Source organism: Ciconia boyciana, chromosome 5 (genome assembly GCF_034638445.1).
Source record: "Ciconia boyciana chromosome 5, ASM3463844v1, whole genome shotgun sequence".
Classification (NCBI taxonomy): domain Eukaryota; kingdom Metazoa; phylum Chordata; class Aves; order Ciconiiformes; family Ciconiidae; genus Ciconia; species Ciconia boyciana.
Window position 1 is genome coordinate 53,558,069 of NC_132938.1, and position 20,227 is coordinate 53,578,295.

The 20,227-nt window shown below is 38.3% G+C and overlaps 1 protein-coding gene across 2 annotated transcripts in view; it reads left to right on the forward strand.

Annotated features, from left to right (window-relative positions):
• Nucleotides 1-20,227, forward strand: part of GRID2 (glutamate ionotropic receptor delta type subunit 2) — a 736,139-nt gene that overhangs the window by 616,642 nt on the left and 99,270 nt on the right. For both annotated transcript variants that reach the window (XM_072861988.1, XM_072861989.1), the window contains one exon: nucleotides 12,238-12,376. In XM_072861988.1, the coding sequence (XP_072718089.1) occupies nucleotides 12,238-12,376 (139 nt within the window). The remainder of the gene's footprint in view (nucleotides 1-12,237; nucleotides 12,377-20,227) is intronic.

A 20,227-nucleotide genomic window follows, 5' to 3' on the forward strand; every position in this document is an offset into this window, starting at 1 on the left:
TATCTTTCAGTATGTGATCTTTTTAAAAAATTCTCTTCACCCCCAAAGTGTGGAGTCGCAGAGCTGTGTAGAGGTAAAAAAAAAAGATGATGGAGAAAAGTACCTGTCAAAGACTCAGAGGCTTTACTGGAATTATTGTTTGTCCTTACCATCTCACTGCATTGTCTTTTGTTTTGCTTGGTTTATAGTTGCTCAGTTTCAGCCAAAGGGGACTCTTTCTCCCTCGTGTTCATAATGTCCTCCCTGACAGGCTCTTAGCTAAAGTAGCACTTTAATACCTCGTTAGTGACATTGTTCAGTTTAATGTTAATTGTATGTACAGATGGCCTGTTTTCAGTCCATTGTGCACAGTTCTTGTTGCCATCCCGGAAGGTACTACATACCACACTGTCAGTAGTATAAGGAAAGGCCACCACTCTGCAAACTGTATGTGACAGTTAGCTTCTTAGCCACTCACGAATATGTACCATAGATGATAATTGTGGTTGATTGTTTGAGGCTTCAGAGCATTTGTATCCAGCCATTAGTAATAGGGAGATGGGGTCTCAGCATCTCTTGACATCTAATCAGAAGGTTGCCAGTGTGCAAGGTTATTTGTTAAGATCGCGTGACAATATTTTCTAAAATAATAGCTAGCATGTATCATTTTGATGCATTCAGAGTGGCTGCAAATAGTGCCTTTACACAGGCATGCAGTCAGGTGCAATCTTAAAAGCAGACATCACAGCCCTATAGAATAGGATCCCCAGAAGCTCCTTGTGTTTGTTACACATGCACGTTGAGCTCTAGTCTGTGTTTGCCTCTGTGTGTGTTTATGTTTATAATTATATCATGTAAAATTATTGTCCTATGTTGTAAAAGTGGCAACAAAAGATTATCTGGTCAGAGCTTCTTTTGAGCAAACAGCTGTTGGTAAAATTGGTAGGCTTATTGCACAATTATTTATGATTATGTAATTGACTGGTACTGTATTTGGTAACCCTAAAATTAAATTTGAAACCCTGCTAAGTCTTCTGATAAAACAGTGCACTTCAGCAGCATTAATATGAGAGATTTTGGCCAACTTTTTCATTAGAGGTGGGCAGCAAGCATCACAGTTCCAGTCTGGTCATAGTTATAGCAATCAAAAGATTTACTTTCAAATATCAAGACTTGCATGATATTTCACCATCTGGGTATGTGTAGTATAAGTCTAGTAATGCTTCATCTAAGAGCTCCCAGTAACTCCAGCAAATACAAGTAGACACCTCCATTTTCAAACTTTAGCTGCAGTCATTACTCTTCTTTTGTAATGACAACAGAAGAGAAAAATGAAATATACTTTTATGATACATCTTCCAGAACTTTTAGAAGCACTGTAAAGTCTATCTATCCCCTGTCTCTGTGTAATTATGTTGCACAAGTCACTACAATGTATTGACATTAAATTACTGCACACTAGTATTTGTAACATTTTCTTTTATCTGTGATGCACTTTGATTTTCAATTGAAAACATCATATTTTCCTAATTCCACAGAAGGATGGAATTTGACCACTGCAAAATTGATAATATCTGAAAGAAGTCATTTATTTGGGGGGTCTAGGCTTAAAAGCCAGGAGTTAATTCCTATAGCTCTTGAAGATTCACACTGTAAATACTACATCATAGAAATGCAAATCTGATTAGTATATGTTCTTGAAGTATCACCTATACCAGGAGAAGCTAGACCACCGCCATTTGCTATGTGGTGATATGACATACTTCCCTTCCCAACTTCTGCCTCATTGTCGCCATTTCAGCAAGATGGGTGGAAAGAAATGATTTATTGTTGGAAAGGGAATTATAAACATTCTATAACTAATATGTTATGCTAACATCATTTTAATCAGGTAATTATTAAAGGACTGTTTGGCCTTTAAGGACATTGATTTAATGGGAATTAATTTAATGATTGAACACTGTTTGTGTAACATTATCATTGCAAGTGATGCAGAAAATTGGAATCTCAGCTCAGCTGGAAAGAGGTTAGACTTTCCATTATCACATTAGATCCCTTTCTTCTGGAATGCAGTTATTAGACCCTTTTTTATACTTTCAATATATATTTAAATGTTTGAGTTTTATCTAAAAATTCCTGAGGAGAAAAAGTAAGTAAAAATGTTCATCATTGTATTGTTCTCATTTTTAATCAGAGGCTTGAATTTCTGTTTAATGTAGCCTTACACAAAGTCCATTGGATTTTGGTTTTGACTTGCTATTGCTTCTCCCATTAAACAATTTTTCTCTGTTTTCATTCTCTGCTTTCTTCTCTGCAAACATGATCATTATGTTTAGGATGAATAGGGGTTTGTTTTACGGAATGGTTTTACAGCTATAAAAAAGCAGCAGCTTTAAAAGGTAGTAGCAGACAAAGTGCAGTTCTATCTAGATTATTCTGAGGCTGAATCCTGCACAGTCTAGTCACAGCTTAGGAGTGATTTAAAAGAGACTCTGACCCTTTTGTTCTCAAAATGGAAATGGTGGACATTATAGAAAGCCTGTATTCAGTACCTGAGGATTAAGACAGAGTTAAAGCTGACCTTTATAGGAACAACTCCCTTTTACCTAAAGGGATGTTGTATCTTGCTGCCCTCCTTGATTTGCCCTTAGTAGTGCTATTGTCATGAATTATTTTTCAGCTTTATAGACCCTCTAACTACTGTTGTATAAATTAGATCCAGGGAGAACAAGGGGCGCTCTGCATAAACAAGTGATTGGAAGCATGTAGTGAGTAGCTGTGTCTGACAGACTTTTGCAGATAGACTAATTTTCAAACAAAATTTTAATCAAGGATGTCTATGGCAGTTCCTGCTGTATCTTGGCAGAGTTTTACAAGGGAGTCTGTGTCCAAGTGATTAGTCCTCTGTCACTAGAATTAAGCCGTTGCAGTTGAGACAGCAAGCTGGGCAGGCTTGGTATTTGAAGACGGATAGAAAAATAATTTGACAATAGAAGTAGCAGAGACTCAAACTTAACACTCTGTAGGTTGCTAGCCCAGCGGTGAGAGAACACTGTAGTAGGCTGAAATGCTTTGCACTGGGTAGCACTAGCCCTTTCCTTGGTGCTAGAGCATTTTCTAGCTTCAGAGAGGAGCGTTTCAAAGAACATGACTGAGGATCCTGTGTTTCAAGCAAAATAGTTTGTGAGTAGTCGTATGGGCCATCTTTTGGATATTTCTATTTGTCCATCAGGTTATATATCAAGGCCCTCTGACCACATTTATGAGATGGGTACACTGGGCCGCAACTTGATGAGGGCTTAGTGGCACTGCCACTGGTCCTTGATTAGCCCCAGCATTTGAAATCTCAGCATGGGTAATCTCTTCCTATTAATGAGGAAACAGAGCTGAGCAATGAGCCTTAGTATGCAAGTCAAGCGCCAAAGGCACATCCAAACAGATGCACAGTGGTAGCAAATAGAGGATTTGCAGAGGGAATTTGCAAGATATGAAATATAACTTGGAGGTCATTACTGGCCGGCAGTAACCAAGAGTGACAAGGTAGCATGGTAATCTCTTTCAGACTGGAGCTGGCTCATGCCTGGCCTCCTTGGTAGGAGGCTGGAGAGAGCCTACATCTACCTGCACAAGGTTGTGCATATGCCCTCAGGTTAGCTGGCTTTCAGAGTTGTCGATAAGGACATATAAGCATATATAAGATGCAGCTTATCAAAATACTTTACAGATTTCAGATGACTAGGGGTGATTTGAAATAAGCCTGAAGGAGAAGAAAGATCATCTCAGATATTCTTCCTGTCACATAAAGCAGAGAAGTAAATGAAGACAGCTTTCTTTTGTGGATCATTGCTTCCCTTCTGGGAGGGCAATGAGGGCAGTGCTTCCCACCCAGCTGAAAGGAAACAATATTCCAGGGAGCAAGTGTAATGAGATTAGTCAGGGGATCATTACACTAACAACAACAAATGGGAGACAGTAAGTGATTATTTAGTTCAGAAGGAAGACATTAAGGGAAAAAAAAAATTAATCAGGACACCAAATGACAAAGTGAACACATTCTTTAATTGCCTATAGACCAGTGCCAGCAATCTGACTAATAAACAAGAACAGTTGGAATTACTCATTAATATAGATTTGGTCTTCGTGGTGTTACTGAAATCTAGTAGGAACATATGACACTATGAAATACTGAAAGACAGATGCACAAGGTGGGCAAAAGGGGAAGAAGAGTGTCACTATGTCAAAATGGCATTAAGTATTTCAGAGGCATTGAGAACTTGGAAAGGATTGATCTCGATTTCTTGTGGGACAGTGTGCTAATGGCTGGGGCACAAAATGAGATGGGAGTCCATGTCTGCTGTAGACCACCAAATCACACTGGAGTAGAAAATGATTGGCTCCTCTAGTGCGTATCTGTAATGCGTAAGGGAAAATGTGAGATAAAATAGGGGAATTTAATCTGAATGATGTATGTTTCAAGTCTCAGGCTGCCCATGCTGAAGCATCTTAAATGCATATATAGAGCAGATGGAAAGAAAAAAGAACACTGGTCGCACCAAAGAGTTAGAAGCTACAAACTTCAGGAAAAATTACATGGGGAGGAAGTGTACACAGAGGTGAGTCAGAGTTGAGAACAGGAAGGAGGGCTTTGAGAAATTTGTTAGGAGCTAAGAAACCTTAATGATAATGGTGCATTAGGTGGAGGTGATACCATTCAAGATAGTTATGCCAGAAAGGCAATAAATATTTCTCTTCTGTTTTTGTGAAAAAGCAAATTAAATACTTTCCATGTCAAGAGCAACTCAAGAGGATGTTAAATGGCAGCTACTAAGGTCAGACATTTTCAGATCAGCAAATCCAAACAAATTTCACCCAAACATTTTTAAAAAACTTACTAAGGAGCTTCCAGGACCAATATTTGTTGATCTGAGTCCTGGACCATTGGGCAGATTTAAGAAAGCTGACAAAAAAATCTAATGTAAAACCTAAAGAAAGACCAAACTAAAGCTTCAACTCAAGTGTTTCTTCCATCTTAATATATGGATGTAACAACTTGAAAGACTTCACAAATATAGACAGACTCTTAACAGTTCCAAAAGATATCACTATTAAAAAGTGATATATATTCATACAAAACATCAGTATTTCTCAAAGAGTACAACAGTCCTTCTCCTCAAAATCATCCAGAGAAAGACAAGGAAGGCTGTAGAAATAATAGGAGAAAGGAAGCCAAACATTGTCCATGGTAAGTACACCAGTGGCATACAGAAAGGTGCTTTATAATATATTGCTGAGAGCCACACCGGAGCCAGACACTGAACAGTACCTGAAGAGAGAGAATACTGTGGGAACCTGATAACGGAGGATACACAAGGAGATTTTCAGTATAGACAGAGATAGGATATGTTTGGTTTGTCCCTTAAGCACAGCATTTGACAGATAAAGGACTCGTGTTCAGCAAAAAGAATAGGCCAGCTATAAACTCAGAAGAGCTCTAATGCTGTTGGAGTAGGCATATGAAAATGTCTCCTCTTTCAATTGTAGGGGGATAGACATCAAAAATTTATCTAATATTTGAAATTTTAAGATTCATGAATACCAACATTTACATGAATTTACAATGGCTCCACTAAATTATTTTATGGTAAATAGAAGAAAATATGAACATTTCTAAATATTTCAACATTTTTAAATGTTTAAAATGTCTCTTTTGAAGTGGTTTTTCCTTCTCATTTACTTCATGTTTATTTTTAGAAAACTAATATGTGAGAATATCTTGACAATGAAAACCCCCGCTACACATGACTTTTACTATTTTATTAAAAAAAAAGGTGCTTGATCTTTTGGATTTGATGGAAGCTTTTATAATCATTTTAGTAAAAAAAAAAAAAAAAGGTTCCCTTCCAATCATGCTACTTCCAGCGAACCAAAAAAACGATTCCTGTAACTACCTAATATATTTGGAGTATTGTCACAGTATTGATAGTAATGGTATTAATAATACCTAGATGCAGTGCTCTCTCTTTAGGAAGTAAGACCTGAAGAAATGTTTCATGTGTGAAACAAAATATCTGAATGTCTCTTTTCATATATAAATTTAAAAAAAAAACCACTATATTTTAATAAAAACAGAATGCTAGGGGAGAAACAGGTGGTGTGGTGAATAAAAGCAATAGCTGGCTCTTGAACTTGTCCAGACCTTGTAGAATCTGGCTGCCAGCCTTGCCTCATGCTCAGTTCCTTCCCTACTCTCAATCCCCTGCAATCTGCCAATATTTGCAAGGCTAGGGAATTCAGCCACTGATTTACAAGCTTATTTGGAAGGCATTACCAATTCAAGGGGTTGTATTCTCCTGTCGAAGAATACATGTCATGCCTGCTGTGGTCAATGGGTGTTAACTTTAGCACACAATGAAGTATTACAAACTCAGGTTATGACATGCCAGCTTATACGTTATGGAAATGAATGCACTCTGCACAGTTCAAGGCAGAATGGAAAAGTATGGGTGAAAAATGAAAAGAAAGGAAGAAAAATTAATGATGAGAGATTTTCCAACAACTTCCAAGCTGCATTTATTTCACAGCTGGTAGCAATAGGTACAGGCTTCATTGACTGTAAAGTATTTTTTTTGTCCTATACGGCATTGAACATTTCCAACTGAAAACAGGAGAGATTTTATATTATCAAGAAAGTTTTTAACAGAACAATAGCAATAGCTAATGCCCTGAAAGATTCTGCCTTTGAAGAGCTCTGCTTTGCAGAGTTTTGTAAAGATAACAGAGCTCAGTCAAACTTTAGGTTTTGTTTCTCATGGCAAAAATAGCTGAAATATAAAATGCCTTTGCCTCTTTGTTAATGCAAACTACTCCCCTTACACCCACTCTCTATTAAATGTCCCTTTCACAAAGAAAACATAAGACGTACATTGATCCAAACTGTTTGCAACAGAACTCTACACTTTATATTTGTGCAAATGGAAATTGCAGATGCACAGCATAATTGATGTGACTGTTCTAACAAGCGAAAGGCTAAACTGCAGCCAACTCCCAGTCCTTTGTGGTTTTTTCCAAAGGCCAATAATTCACTGAATGTGGACAGAATTTTTGCAAGGAAAAGCAAAACCAAAATCTGTCCCCAGATAACCCACCCTATTTATTTCTTCACCTTCATTTTCCAAGCATACTCAAGATCCTTGTTTTCAAGTTTGATAGTATTAGAGTTCCTCAATAAAACAGTCACAATTAACATCTTTTTCATAGTTCTCAAAATTATCTGAAAAAAATCTGGCTAAAACTCCTTACACAGAAATTCAGCTCACTGCAGACCTCTAGCAGAGACTATTGCAGCTTAAATGATCAAAATCTGACAGTTATTCACAACTGAGATATGTTCTTAAAGTGAGAATGGTAGGGTAGCCTTGATGTTAAGTGTTGGTGACAAATTGAGTTTTGTCTATAATAAGAACGTAGTCTTTGGGATTTCCCTGGCAGCTGTAGTTATCACAAATAGAAACTGCAAGCTGGGATTCTTGTAGTGTACCTCCTGTAGGAGAAGGACAGAGCCTTCTCATCCAAGTCTCTCTTCACATACGGAGTAGCAGCAGACTCCCAGTCCAGCTCTCAACTCCACCCAGAAACATCATTTAGTAGAGTTATCAAGTTCAGGACATAGAATAATGGTAGTTTATGGCTTTTCTCTGTGTGTGTAGTTGTTTATAAAGTACATTTCAATAATTAATCTTCAAAAAGCATTATCGTTCTCAATAATCAATTTTGAGTTTTCTCAACATTGTGGGCTCTATGCTGCCAAGCTATTTGCTTTAGTAATAGTAAAAAAATTATTTTTGAGCTGTTAAGCAAATGAATTTTATTTATAAATATTGTGCATTCCCAGTGAAGTGGTTAAATCAATATTAAATCAGAGAGAGACCTTATCTTGCAAATTCACTGCCTGGGTGACTAGTAACAAAAACTGCATCACTTTTCAGCAAGGTGGCTGCCACCAGACTTGATCTCAGAAATGCCAACTGCGGTTAAAAACTCCTCCAAGAAACATTTCACTGTTTCTTTTTGTCCACAAAAATGATTTTTTTCCATTTCTATCTGAAACACTGTCATAGTTCTGGACTACGCAGATGAACGCAGTTTTTCTTCAGGCAAACAATTGACAAATCCCTGAGAACAACATGTTTGGAGATACAGTCTACGCATTTTGAATTATTCAAATTTAGTCCAGAATTATAGAATACCAAGATCTCACCAGGCTGTGATCCTCAATTTCCCTGTTTTGCCCATTTTTCTCATGATTTCATTCTTCCTTCTCGCCTGTAATCCCCTCTTGCGATTTTTGACTTGAAGAAACCTTTAAACTTACTGCTATCAAGGGTTAATAACTTAAAAGGTATTAGAAATCTGTGTGGGAATTGTATAGGTTCACATTTTATCTCCTAAGGTGGGTTCTTCCCGATATTTAGGTCTGTCATAATTATACATTATATTGTTTGCATTGTCAAGACAATGCGTTATTTTTCTTACCTTCTGATATTTAGCTTGAAGCACTTGGAAAGAAATGGGAATAAACAAAAATTCATAAGATAAGTTTCAGTCTAAGCCTGTCATCTGAAGTAGGCCAACATTAAACTGGTCTAGGATTGATGAAGGAGAGCTGCATTAGAGGAGAGTGGGAGGACTAAAAGTAATTTCTTTCACTGTCACTTCTATGGTAATTCAGCTTTTTCAGAAAACTCCCAATAAGATTGCTTTTTGCTGGTTCAGTTTACTCTGGAAAATATCTTTTCCTTCCTGCACATGCAATCTGAAACTTTTAAAGGCAGAGTAGATTTTTAAATTATTTTTAATTCACATCAAAAGTGTCAGCTGAATTATACTAGGAGCTGTAGCCACAACATAGGTGATATACAGGTAGTGGCATTTTGTGCCGCATTATACCCTTCTGCCAATGTATTGGAAGGGCCAAGTCTAAAGAATAGTACAGCCTCTGTATTCATATGAGGTCTGCCTCTTAAGATGACAATGCAACTCCAGGACTGATGAGTGTCTTCTGTGATTTCCATTTGTTTCATGAGTGGAGCTCAGTATTTTTAAGTGTTGCTTAGCATGCTACAAGAGTAATGTTTTTAGTGTAACCACAAGCAGCATGTTAACTCCCATTGATGAATTTTGCTATAGAAATGAGGTGTGATAGGATAGATTTTACTCTGGTCACCAACATGTGTTTACATGGCACCAGGTGGTCCCCTTTGCCGTTAGGTGTTATTAAGCTTTGCTGGTATAATATGAAAGACAACAGCAGAAAAAGACTCGTTTTATCTTCTTGGTTCCCTCCTCCCTTGCATTGTGTGTCCTGTGCATAGCCTCTCGTAACTAGAATATGTTGTCATCCATAAAGATGTCCACGCACCTGAAACTCATACTAGATATTGGGAAGCAGAGCCCTGGCATGTGTACATGCATGTCCCTTCTGCATACTGATTTACAGTCAGCAACAGCGACTGTTAGGTCTGTAGCTCTTTTTCATGGTAATGCTAATAGAAAACCAATGATTGTTGCTCTCCTGAATTATTTGGTACTCTTCTGCACTGAGAAAACATGTAAATTTGGACTGAAAGAAAACTCTGGAAAGTTTTATCCCTAGAAACAAAATTGGGGGAAGGGAGTGAAGAGGTTTCTTAAGGTGAGCTGTCATGGTGCAGGAAGTGTTTTAGCAAACAGTACAATAGAACAAGACTGTATCGCATTAAGTCTCCTAATAGATGCCAAAGAAATGATACTATGGCAGTAATAGATGTCCTTTGATTTTTGTTTCTTTCTTTCTTTCACTGGGAGAGGTGGACTACCCTGCCTGTACTGCTTAAAGATCAGGCACCTATGCAGTTGCAGTGTCAGAACTGCTTTAGAAATGGTGGTTTAAGAAGCATCGGTGCAAAGATTTTGGAGTAGGGGCAGGAGTGAGGAATTATTTTGATATGTGTTTCTTGTATGTGTACTTGGATGCAAGCTTTGTCCTCAAGCTTCATTTATTGACTGCTGATATACAAGGTACAGCTGTGAATTAGGAACAAGACTTCACAAACACCTGAGTGAACTAAAAGCACTTCGGATGACCAGCACTCACAGTTGTTTAAAGTCTATTGTTAACATGGGTGTTAAAAAAGAAAAGTAACAGTGAATAGTGGGGATAACCTTACTGATGTATGGGAAAACTGCACCGCATGAACAGTAGGGGAATGCTGTGGCTGAGAGGTCTATGCTTGCTTTCACGGTCACTTGTTGCACAGCATCCTCTCTTGAAAACTAGAAGGCAGGTGCGTGACTTTCAGTGGTCCTCTTTTTTCTGATATTTCATTTAAATAAAAAAATGTGAGAACTTAGAGTTTTACTCATTAAGCTGAAAAATGAAAATGCAAGGATGTCCAGGAGATCATTGGCTTCTCTGTCACTCTACCCAGTTCAATTCAATACGAAGATTATCTGCAGGGATTGGCACCTGAAAGTTAAAAGGACAAACAGCCTGTTCTGATAAAGTGATATAGCTGTCCGCCCTTTTCATTTCATTAAAAATAATTTTAAATATTCCAAAGACATTGCAAAAACTTGTAAAGTAGAAATATTCTATTAAAAATCATTTAAAATTTATGCAGGAGAGAAAAACAAATCTTCAGATGTTGAAGTTAATGTTCATCTTTGAAAGTCCTTATATTGAAATACTATCTCCCAATCTGATTGGTAGATTCTTATTTCAGATAATTACATGACATCTTGGAAATAAAAGGAAATTTATTTCCAGCCGCACAGGTCTAATACAGATTTTGTCTTTCAATACTGGAATTCTTAAAAGGCAAAGGATTTCAATACTTATATACCAAAAATATAAATGAATGGAGTCAGTTATTATTTCACATATGGTACAACTCCACATAACTGAAGTAGGAAAAAAGCTTCAAATTTGTTTATTGTATGGTGATGCAGAGTTGCCAATGCTTTGTATAGGTAGGACAAACTTTGAACAAAACAGTAAGGTGATCCTTCATATTCAAGCATTGATTAAATATCTAGTTTGTGTACATAATTGAAAATTATTTGTACTTGGAATGGGAATAATTGTAGTTGTATTCCTGTTAGACCTACTTGCTGGGGAAATGTGAAGGAGTTTTTACATAAGTGAAGATCCAGCACAAAATACTTACAGATGATTGAATCTGTAAGAAACTGCTTTTGCTTTTAAAAATCCCAGTTATTGTACCATCATAAGATTTTGCATCTGAGGAAGCTACCTCAAAAATAATGGCAGCTTTTCAAATTGCTGAGTATAGGGGGAGAGGAAACGGGTGAACATCTTGAGCTGTTGACTGTGGGTGGTTGCTGCATTCACCTGTGCCCCCTAGTTACTTGTAGCTGTGACAAAACTTATACTGCAGACAAAATGGGTATTTTTAAAGCAATGAATTTTCCTTCATCTAAAAATCTGTGGTTCATATGTTTTTAACTGAGTTCTTTCAAAGACTCTGAACTAGTGTGTTTTGGGGGCAGCTATTTGAATAGAAAATAATGCTTTTCACGGCTTGCTAAACTGGGCTTTGTTCACACAAGTGGTGGTGTGCAGCTCAGATCCTGGTAGGTTTAGTTGCTGCTAATGTTTTGTTTACATGGCAGTTGACTTTTAAAGGAAAGCAACTATGAGAATACAAAACAATTTTGCATTCTTCTTCAATACATGTGATTTTTTTTTTTTTGCATGTCCAAGTTCACTTGCAGCAAGTTGTACATATACATATGGCTCTCATGAGCATCTGCCTGCCTTCAGAACTGTGAAAAATAATTGTGTTTTGATGAAGTTTTTTTTAACTTTATGTTCTCAAGAATGCAAGAAAAACTTAATTAAGGTTTGTAGATAAGATCTCTAAGGAAAGAACATTGTAAGAATTTACTTTTGCTCTTTTTGTTCTGAGATCTCGAAGTCTATTTCCATTACTGGATAGGACTGGCAGATGAATTGCAATTAAAAGCACAGTAGCAAAAGAGATTAAATACAGTTGTGACAGCTGACAGTGTGGGCTTCCTTCAGTACTTTTCATTGCATAGAAAGTGTGGCTACAAGTCTGGCTCAGTTTACTATATCAACCTGCTTTAGTAGAACCCTGCTGACCTTGGGGCCTCGTTCTCCTGAGCAACGCATGAGCAATGAGGATCTGGGTTTCCTTCTGCCAAATGAAAATTCTTGCTTTTCCTTCTTCCCTATAGGAGGAGAGGTTCCATACACAACCCTGGCAACACGACTGATGATGGGGGCTTGGTGGCTTTTTGCTTTGATTGTCATCTCCTCCTACACGGCAAACCTAGCGGCTTTCCTCACCATCACACGCATTGAGAACTCCATCCAGTAAGTTGATAAAGATTGAATTGAGGGAGAGGAGGGTGAACATATATATACGTGTAGAGGGGCTATGAATGTTCTACTTAAATGTGAGAAAAGGGAGAAATTTTTATCATCCTGAGAAGTAGTTTGGAAGCTAAAAAAATAACAATATGCCATAGACTTCCAGTCTTCCTGGAGACACTTTGTCTTTAGGATCAGAATTGTTGGCCTCTGGCAGACACTCTTCTGTGGCACATATATACATATGTATGCACGCATACATATTTTGAAAGAAGCAATTGAGTTTAAGATAACCAGTGTATCAGTATTTGAAATGGGAAAGTACAAATCATTGGTGTGTGTTTTCAGGCTATGCTTTCCATTCAAATGCATCCCACAATACTTGTGCTCTAACGCTTTGATCAGGAGTCGTCCAATGCTTCTTCAATGTATGGGGAGCTCAAAGCTGAATTCGCCTTTTCTTGCCAAGGCAAAGATATGTTAATAGCAACAAACAATAAAAATTCACTTGCTAGTCATCTTTGCTCCTTCTGCTCCCAGGTGCTCTCTTACTACGTTAACAGATCACATTGTTCTCTTTTTTCTGTCTATTGGTTCTTTTGCTTCATGCCTCCCTAACATGAATGTCCTTGTCTTTTCCTATTCCTTTTATGGTGAACTGTTTTTGTCACACTTTCCAATCCTTTTTTCCAGATCATCTCATCTCTCCATAACCACAGGAACCTTTCTAGGTCTCCTACCCTCTCGCTCTGCCCTTTGGTTCTCCAGTCTCCTCTCTTTCAGCAAGTTGCGTGCTGAGTTATCCTCACTCCCACTGCTCCAGTGACCTCCCCCACCCCCAAATCCTTCCTCTTGGGTCAAAGCAGAGACTAGAAAATACAGTGAAGCATTAGCTAGCCAAGCACTCCAAGGGGCAGCTGGCTGTTTTTCCATAGCAGGATTTTAATCTTGAGGCTACAAGTCCATAAAAGTATGTGAGAGTGACAAAGTTAGCCTTTCCCATAAATCCTTCTTTGCGAAAATGATGGAGTGGCTTTAAAGAAGAGAGGCACGTTCTGCTGTATTTCTTCCTCCGGAAAGTTAAGAACCTGACCTTCAAGTTAGGCTCAATGACTTTTTTCCTTAGAGAAAATTCAGTTTTCTCACTCCAGTTGTTGATTCAAGTCCCTGTTTTCTGTGTTTCATCCCTAAGGTCTTGCTGCCTCTGGCTCAGCTGCTTTCCAAATCTCTTTGAAATGCCCCCTGAGACAGTGAGCCACTAGTGTAGACTGGGCAGGGGGAGCTTTGGCCTCCTGTAAATTCATAGGTTAGGTTCAAGCGTCACGGCATGCCAGCCAATCACTAAGGCACTTATTCTCTAGGTCATGATTTTCTACATACTAAAATCAATCCAGGCTTTAACAGCACGTGGACAAGTGAATGTCTGCAATAGGAACCAAGTTTTATTTGCAATTGGGAGCCGAAGCTCAGACCCAAGAGTGGAAGCAGCCCCTCACTTTGAGTGCATGGTTATCTCCTGACTCTCCCCATTAGGAGCATCCTCTTGCACTTCATAAATCCTTTCTCTTTCTCCCTGCTCCTTGGGTGAGGGGGAGAGGAGTTGGTATCCCATGGCCCAAAATGCCCAGGCATTACCTGTCCTTATTCATTCCCAATTGGAAATGAAGTAAATATGGTTGTTATCCCTCCTTTCTGGGCTAACAACCTCAACATTTTCATCTATTTAGAGGGCTAAGCGCTCTAAGACAGAGACATGTAAAACAGACTTTTCACCTGAGCAAATCATTCCCCTGTCACAGCTGTATTACCAGTTAAATCAGGTTATCATTTTCTTTTAATATCTGAATAACAGACTTTGAGATCATGGAGCACTGCAGGGGTATTTTGACACTTGGTAGTCACAATTATAATCCCTTCACAATATATAAGGGAGTAAAATGATATTCTGCGTCAATGTTTGTCAGCATTGATCTTAAAGTTATGAGGGAGGATGATTTTTATTTTTTTTTAGTTTAAAAAGCCTTACATTTGACTAAGGAGCATGAAGAAACAACATGGGAATTTGTACATGCAAAATAAATAATAATGATATATTCAGTCATTCAGTTTGTCCTTACAAATATGAAATAAGCCTCTGCATGCTGCTTTGAAATCGTGACCCTTCTACTAGTCCAGAAAAATATTCAAATTACTGTGACAAGTGTCTGAGTTTTCTTATAATGTGTAAAAAAGAATAATATAGACCCAAACTATAATTTAATACATCTTCAGCTTTTTCTTGCAGTTTATTATGATGTCACTAGAAAACCCTCAGTGGAATTCTGAGGTTATTATGTACAGTTGGGACTACATTGGTCTTTGTGCTGTATTATTTATGCCAAAGTCACTGAAAATGTTTTATTCAGTAGAAAACATTGCAGCTGGAAAGCTCCTGGAATGAAAGAATGGAGACATTTTTCAACAGTGTTTGCAGCTCAAAAATAGAGTAATTAGATGTGTTAAGTATCCATTAGGGAATGAAGTTATCCTAACTATGGTGGGAGTGTAAAACTTTAGTTTACAAAACTGCCAAAATTGGAACTCAAACCAGCACATAAGAGAGAGGCTGTTTGTTTACCATCCTGAATTACTGCAAAGTGGGAAACATGAATAAGCAATACAGAAAAAAGCTGATGCTCTTTTTTTTTTAACAGATCAAATTGTACTTTGGGGAGCTTTGAAGGCCAGAATGGAAATGAGTTTAAGTATTTAAAGAAAATAAACCAGATTCTGCTTGTAGTGCTATCCAGCCAGCTTTAGAGAAGTCAGAAAAATGAACGAAATTTAAGTCAGCGCGTTTGCACAGATGTAACAAGTAGTTAATAGGTTTTCATTTCAGATTTCCAGCTAGCACCAGATATTACTGTGTATTGTTGAAGGTACTGTCTTTGTGGTATCTTTTGTAAAAGATAGGAGGATTCAAGCAGCCCACAGCACATTTCATTTCCATGAAACATTTTGGTAGTTACAGCATTTCAGCTTCTGGATGGGTAGCCAGTTTGTGTTCAGAGCTCTTGCAGCTTCCCTTTCTCAGCTGATATGAAGGCTGAGCCACTTTTCGTAGGCAATGCCTCATGCTATCCAGAAGCCTATTTTGAGAAGAAAAGCATGCAAAATTTTGTTAGGTAATGCACTAGGGAGGGCTAGTGAAATGTTCCCTTTCCCTAGAGAGTCTCAAAGTAGAACTTTGCTGTATAACCTCACTTGAAGTTGATGGCATTTGTTCTCTGCTTCTCTGATTCATTTGGATCAAATTGTTATAGTTTTTAAATGAATTTAGAGGAACAAGAGGAATAAGAGTAGGTGTTAATCTCCTTTTCCTAGCAAATGGCTACTCTTAATACCTTCAGGAGCTCAGCTTTTCATCTTCTGCCAACAGGCAGTATCAGGAGCAGAGGCATGCAAGTCATAAAGTAGTTCCTAGATGCATCTTTTGTTCACACTTGACCCGCATTGCAGATGACATTTAAATCAAGACAGTCAGCATTTCAAATGCCAAAACATTGTGGCAGCAAAGCAAAGCATAATTTCTGTGTTCCTTAAATCTTTAGATCACTGTCTCAAATGCAACATGAATGAATAATAATTAAGAATGGCTTTTCTTGGTAAATGCCAAATAAATGTGGAGGTCTCAAGCTATTTCTCGTAGGTTGATGCTGTGAATTTCATCACTGAGCCAATATTGCCATTACTGTGTTTTATGATTCCTTTAGGGCAGAATTAGAGTCCATTGGCAGAGGCTGATTTTACTCAGACTGCTGCACTGCACTGTTTTCCTGGGGAATGGGAGGGTGTCACCACCTTCTCACGGGCACAGAAATTTTGCAGGAAAGTTGGGGGGGGGGGGAAGTAAAAAGATTTGTCATATGAAAGGCCGGTGTTAGGTGGTTTCAAGTTTAAATCTAATCCATTTCTAAAAGTCTGGAAGCTTGATTAAGACTTTAGATTGTACGCGTTATGGGGGAGAGTCTGCACCTTCTGTCTTCTGTTAAATAAGTTCACATTAGGTTCTTCATGTTATAAGTAGTATGTCCTATTTGATAGTTGAGACCTCTGCCTCCGAATAATGGAGGCATAGCAGTAAAGCATGTCTTCTGTCATCCTTGTTTTGCCTAGTCGTTCTTTTCACAGCATTTTTCCTAAACCATGATTCACTTGAAGCTAAGGTGTCCCCAAGGCTTTAAACAGCTCAATGCAACTGCCTACAAGTTTTCTGCAAGGGAGCTTACACAAGAATGCAGTAATTGGAGTAGATATTTCCTTACCTGAAAAACAGAATGTTCTTTAACCTTTCCTTTAACGTGGTTCATCCAGATCTTCAAACTGGCTAGCAAGCAGTATTACTAGTTTCTGACACAGCTGTCACTGCCAACAGTCAAATCTCTTGGCTTACTGTGCCCTGTTCCATAAGCCTGCCTGTGAATTAATCCTTAATGTCCTAGAAAAAAAGAAAAAAAAAAAGGCATTGGAAAGCTTTATCTGAATTAGTCATAAATAAAGACTTCAGTGTAAGCCATGACATCAGTTATTTTCTCCTAAAATTTAGTGACTACTTCTTGCAGACAGTTCTGTGCAACAGTCAAGTCTAACAACACGGCTACCCTAAATTGGTCTATAACCCAGATCTACAAAGACACTTTGATGCCCAATCCTCTGACCTCAGTGGTATTTAATCACCTAAAAAGGAATTTGGTTATTCCTTTATGAGCTGACCTTTTGTTTTTCTACATTTTCTGTGGACTTTTTAAACACTTTTGGCTGACATATATGAACAACATGTTACCAATTCTAAGTCTAGGATTTGATTTTATAGAAGAGGGTATGCTTTGGGGAAAGAAACATATGCAAATCCTAATATGATTTTTTTTTTCACCAAGTTGAAAGCAAAGATAATTTTTTAAATTACAAAGTAATTAATTTGTACTAAGCCAGAAAATGAAAGTGACCTGACAACTGCTGCCTGATTAAGGTGCAGAATACTAAACAAAATCAACAAGTGCTGAAAAATACATGTAGCTGTTAGTAATTCATCCTCAAATGACTCAATTCATCCTCAGAATAGGCCTATATTGTAGTTAATTTGTATGGGATAATATTGGTATTATCCGAGTAACTGCAATGAGAAAAAAACTTACCATAAAGACCACACATAACATTTTTCCCCACAATGCTTCATGATTGATAACCAAAAATAAGCTGACCTGTGACCTGACTGCATGGTCACTTCCCTGTAAGGAGAATTTTTCTATATGCAAGCTCAGTTAAAGGTATTTTTTTTAATAACAAATTTTTCAATTATATCTGCTTTTTTTGTTTTTAAACACATTTAGCATTCATTACCTTATTGCTTCAAAATTAGAAATTCAAAGAGATAAATGTTTTAAAATGTGGGATTATAATTCCCTTACTCATGTTAGATGTGTGCTTTGTTTTGCAGGTATTGCAACTGAGATCAGTAAAACTATCACAAAATTAAATTCCCATCCAGTGTGGATAACGGTATCAGAATTCGGACATCAAAGGATACCCCGTAGGAATTAATCAGTTTGACAAATACTTTTTCCTTATTTTGAGACCTGGTGTGGCAGCTGTGTGGTGAGACTGGGTGACATAGTAAGGCGGAGGATTTATGTCTCCACTAAATGTATTTGTCTGAACAGAGAATGAATTGTTTAATCCAGGAATAAAGGTACATCGAACAATGTGTAACCTACAAACCAAGCTGGAGGCAAAGTAGTTATAAAAATTCTTTCTTCTGGAACCTCAATGGTTTAATAATTTTATTAGTCCTGTCAAGGTTTGTTGTTTCTCTTTGCTTTGCTGTACCTTGGCTGCTAGGTTGTGAATGTCATTCCAGTAGTCTGCAGAGTTGCAGGTTGTAAAAAACAGTTTCTGAAGGAGGTGATATATCTTAGGATCCCACTTGAAATGTTTGTGTGAGGGGATGAAGTCACTGATGTGATAAGTCTTTTCCATTTTTGCAGCTTGCCTGTGCAGCAGCATACACACCTCAGAGGCTGCAAAACTTCTTTCTTGCTCCTCAGCGTAGGGTCAGGTGAACCAAAGCCTGGGGTTTATTGCTGACAGCAGCGTTTAGTGCATCCGCAGAGTTTACACTCATACTTGTCTTGCTCTTGTCCTCTCGCCATCATTTTCTCAGCATAAAGCAGAACCTACAACTGTGCAAAGATGTAGAGCAGGGCAGCTGAGAGGCATCCTGTGTTTTAGAATAGCACACCAAAAGGTAAAGAACTGCAATCTGTAGTTAATGCGAGACTTGGCAGCTACAACATGCCTTCCTGAAGGCATCGACATAATTCTCCTCCTTGTTATTTCCCTGCTGGTGATACCTTTGTGCGTGGTGGCACTCTTGCTTGCTTCTCAGACTGTTTGTAGTATGCTTCCCATACCTGATTGTAGTACACTTCTGGACTAACAGCTCGTGTCTTGTGTTGGTTTGCCTTCCTGAAAATAGCAAGGTTGTTTTTATAGCCACAGGATATACACAGGAGCTGTTTTTCTTTTGTGCTGTTTCTAGCTGTACTGTTTTGTGGCAGCAGCTACGCATATCGTTTATATACCAGTTAGCAATAATATTTCAGAAAAATGCTTTGTTGCTTATTATATGAGAAATTATATGGCTATACAGAGTCTTGTAAAGTAATGACTGCAGTTTTGCTAGGTGTTGTCACTAGAAATTGGAGACTCAGTAAATACTTTTTGTATACTTTTCTAGCAATATATATGACAAATAACACAGCAATTACAGGACATTACAATATGCATCCTGTGACAGTTTGTTGCACTTCAGAACACTGCCAGGAGATACAGAAGTGTATTGGCAGCAACAGCAGCAGTAACACAGAATGGGTGAATATAGTATCTCGTATGTATCTAGTGCCTTTCATCAGTGATGTTTTTGACAGATAGATAGACTGTCAATGCAACAGTAATACACCTACTTCCACACAACACTTTGCCTAATGGTGAAACAGAGAGAAATTCTCACCAAGGCCCACCGCTGTCTATTAGAGTGCCTTTCTGCAGAGCTGCGCCCCAGCCTGGCTGGTTGCAAGAGGTTATTCCTCCCCAGGTGCAGGACTTTGCATCTGTCCTTGCTGAATTTCACACCACTCCTGTCAGGCCATTCCTCCAGCCTTTCTAGGTCCGCCTGAACAGCAGGCTGTCCTTGAGCAGTCGGCTGGTCCCCCAGTGTCATGTCACCTGCAAGCTTGACAAAAGGGTGCTTACTCACCTCCTCCAGGTTATTGGTAAGGATATGTCCCTGGTTAGACCTCTGTGGTACCTGTTACCAGCCTCCAGGTGAGCTACCCTATGAGCCTGGTTATCCAACCAGGAATTTATCCATCTGGTTTCCCACCCAGCCAGACATAATGGCCTCATTTGGATACAAGAATATTGTGGGGGACAGTACTGAAAGCCTTGCTGAAGTTAAGGTAAACTACATCCATTTCTCCGGTCTTGTCCACAAACAAATGCTTTTACTGTGGAAGGCAACCAGATTGGTCAGGCATGACTTAACTTTGGTAAATCAATGTTGACTGTTCCCAGTCAGCTTCTTCTCCTTCATATGCTCAGAAACGTGCTCTGAGAGGACTCACTCCATGATGTTGGATGACCAGCCTTAATTCCATGAATCATCTTTTTTATCTTTTTTGAATATAGTCTAGGCATTTCCTTTCTCCAGTGGTCAGGGAGATTTTCACTAGCCTCTATATTTACATGTTTCAGAAATACAACTTAGAATTTGATTAGTTTCCTACATTTGTGTTTGCATTTTCTGTGGCTGTGATG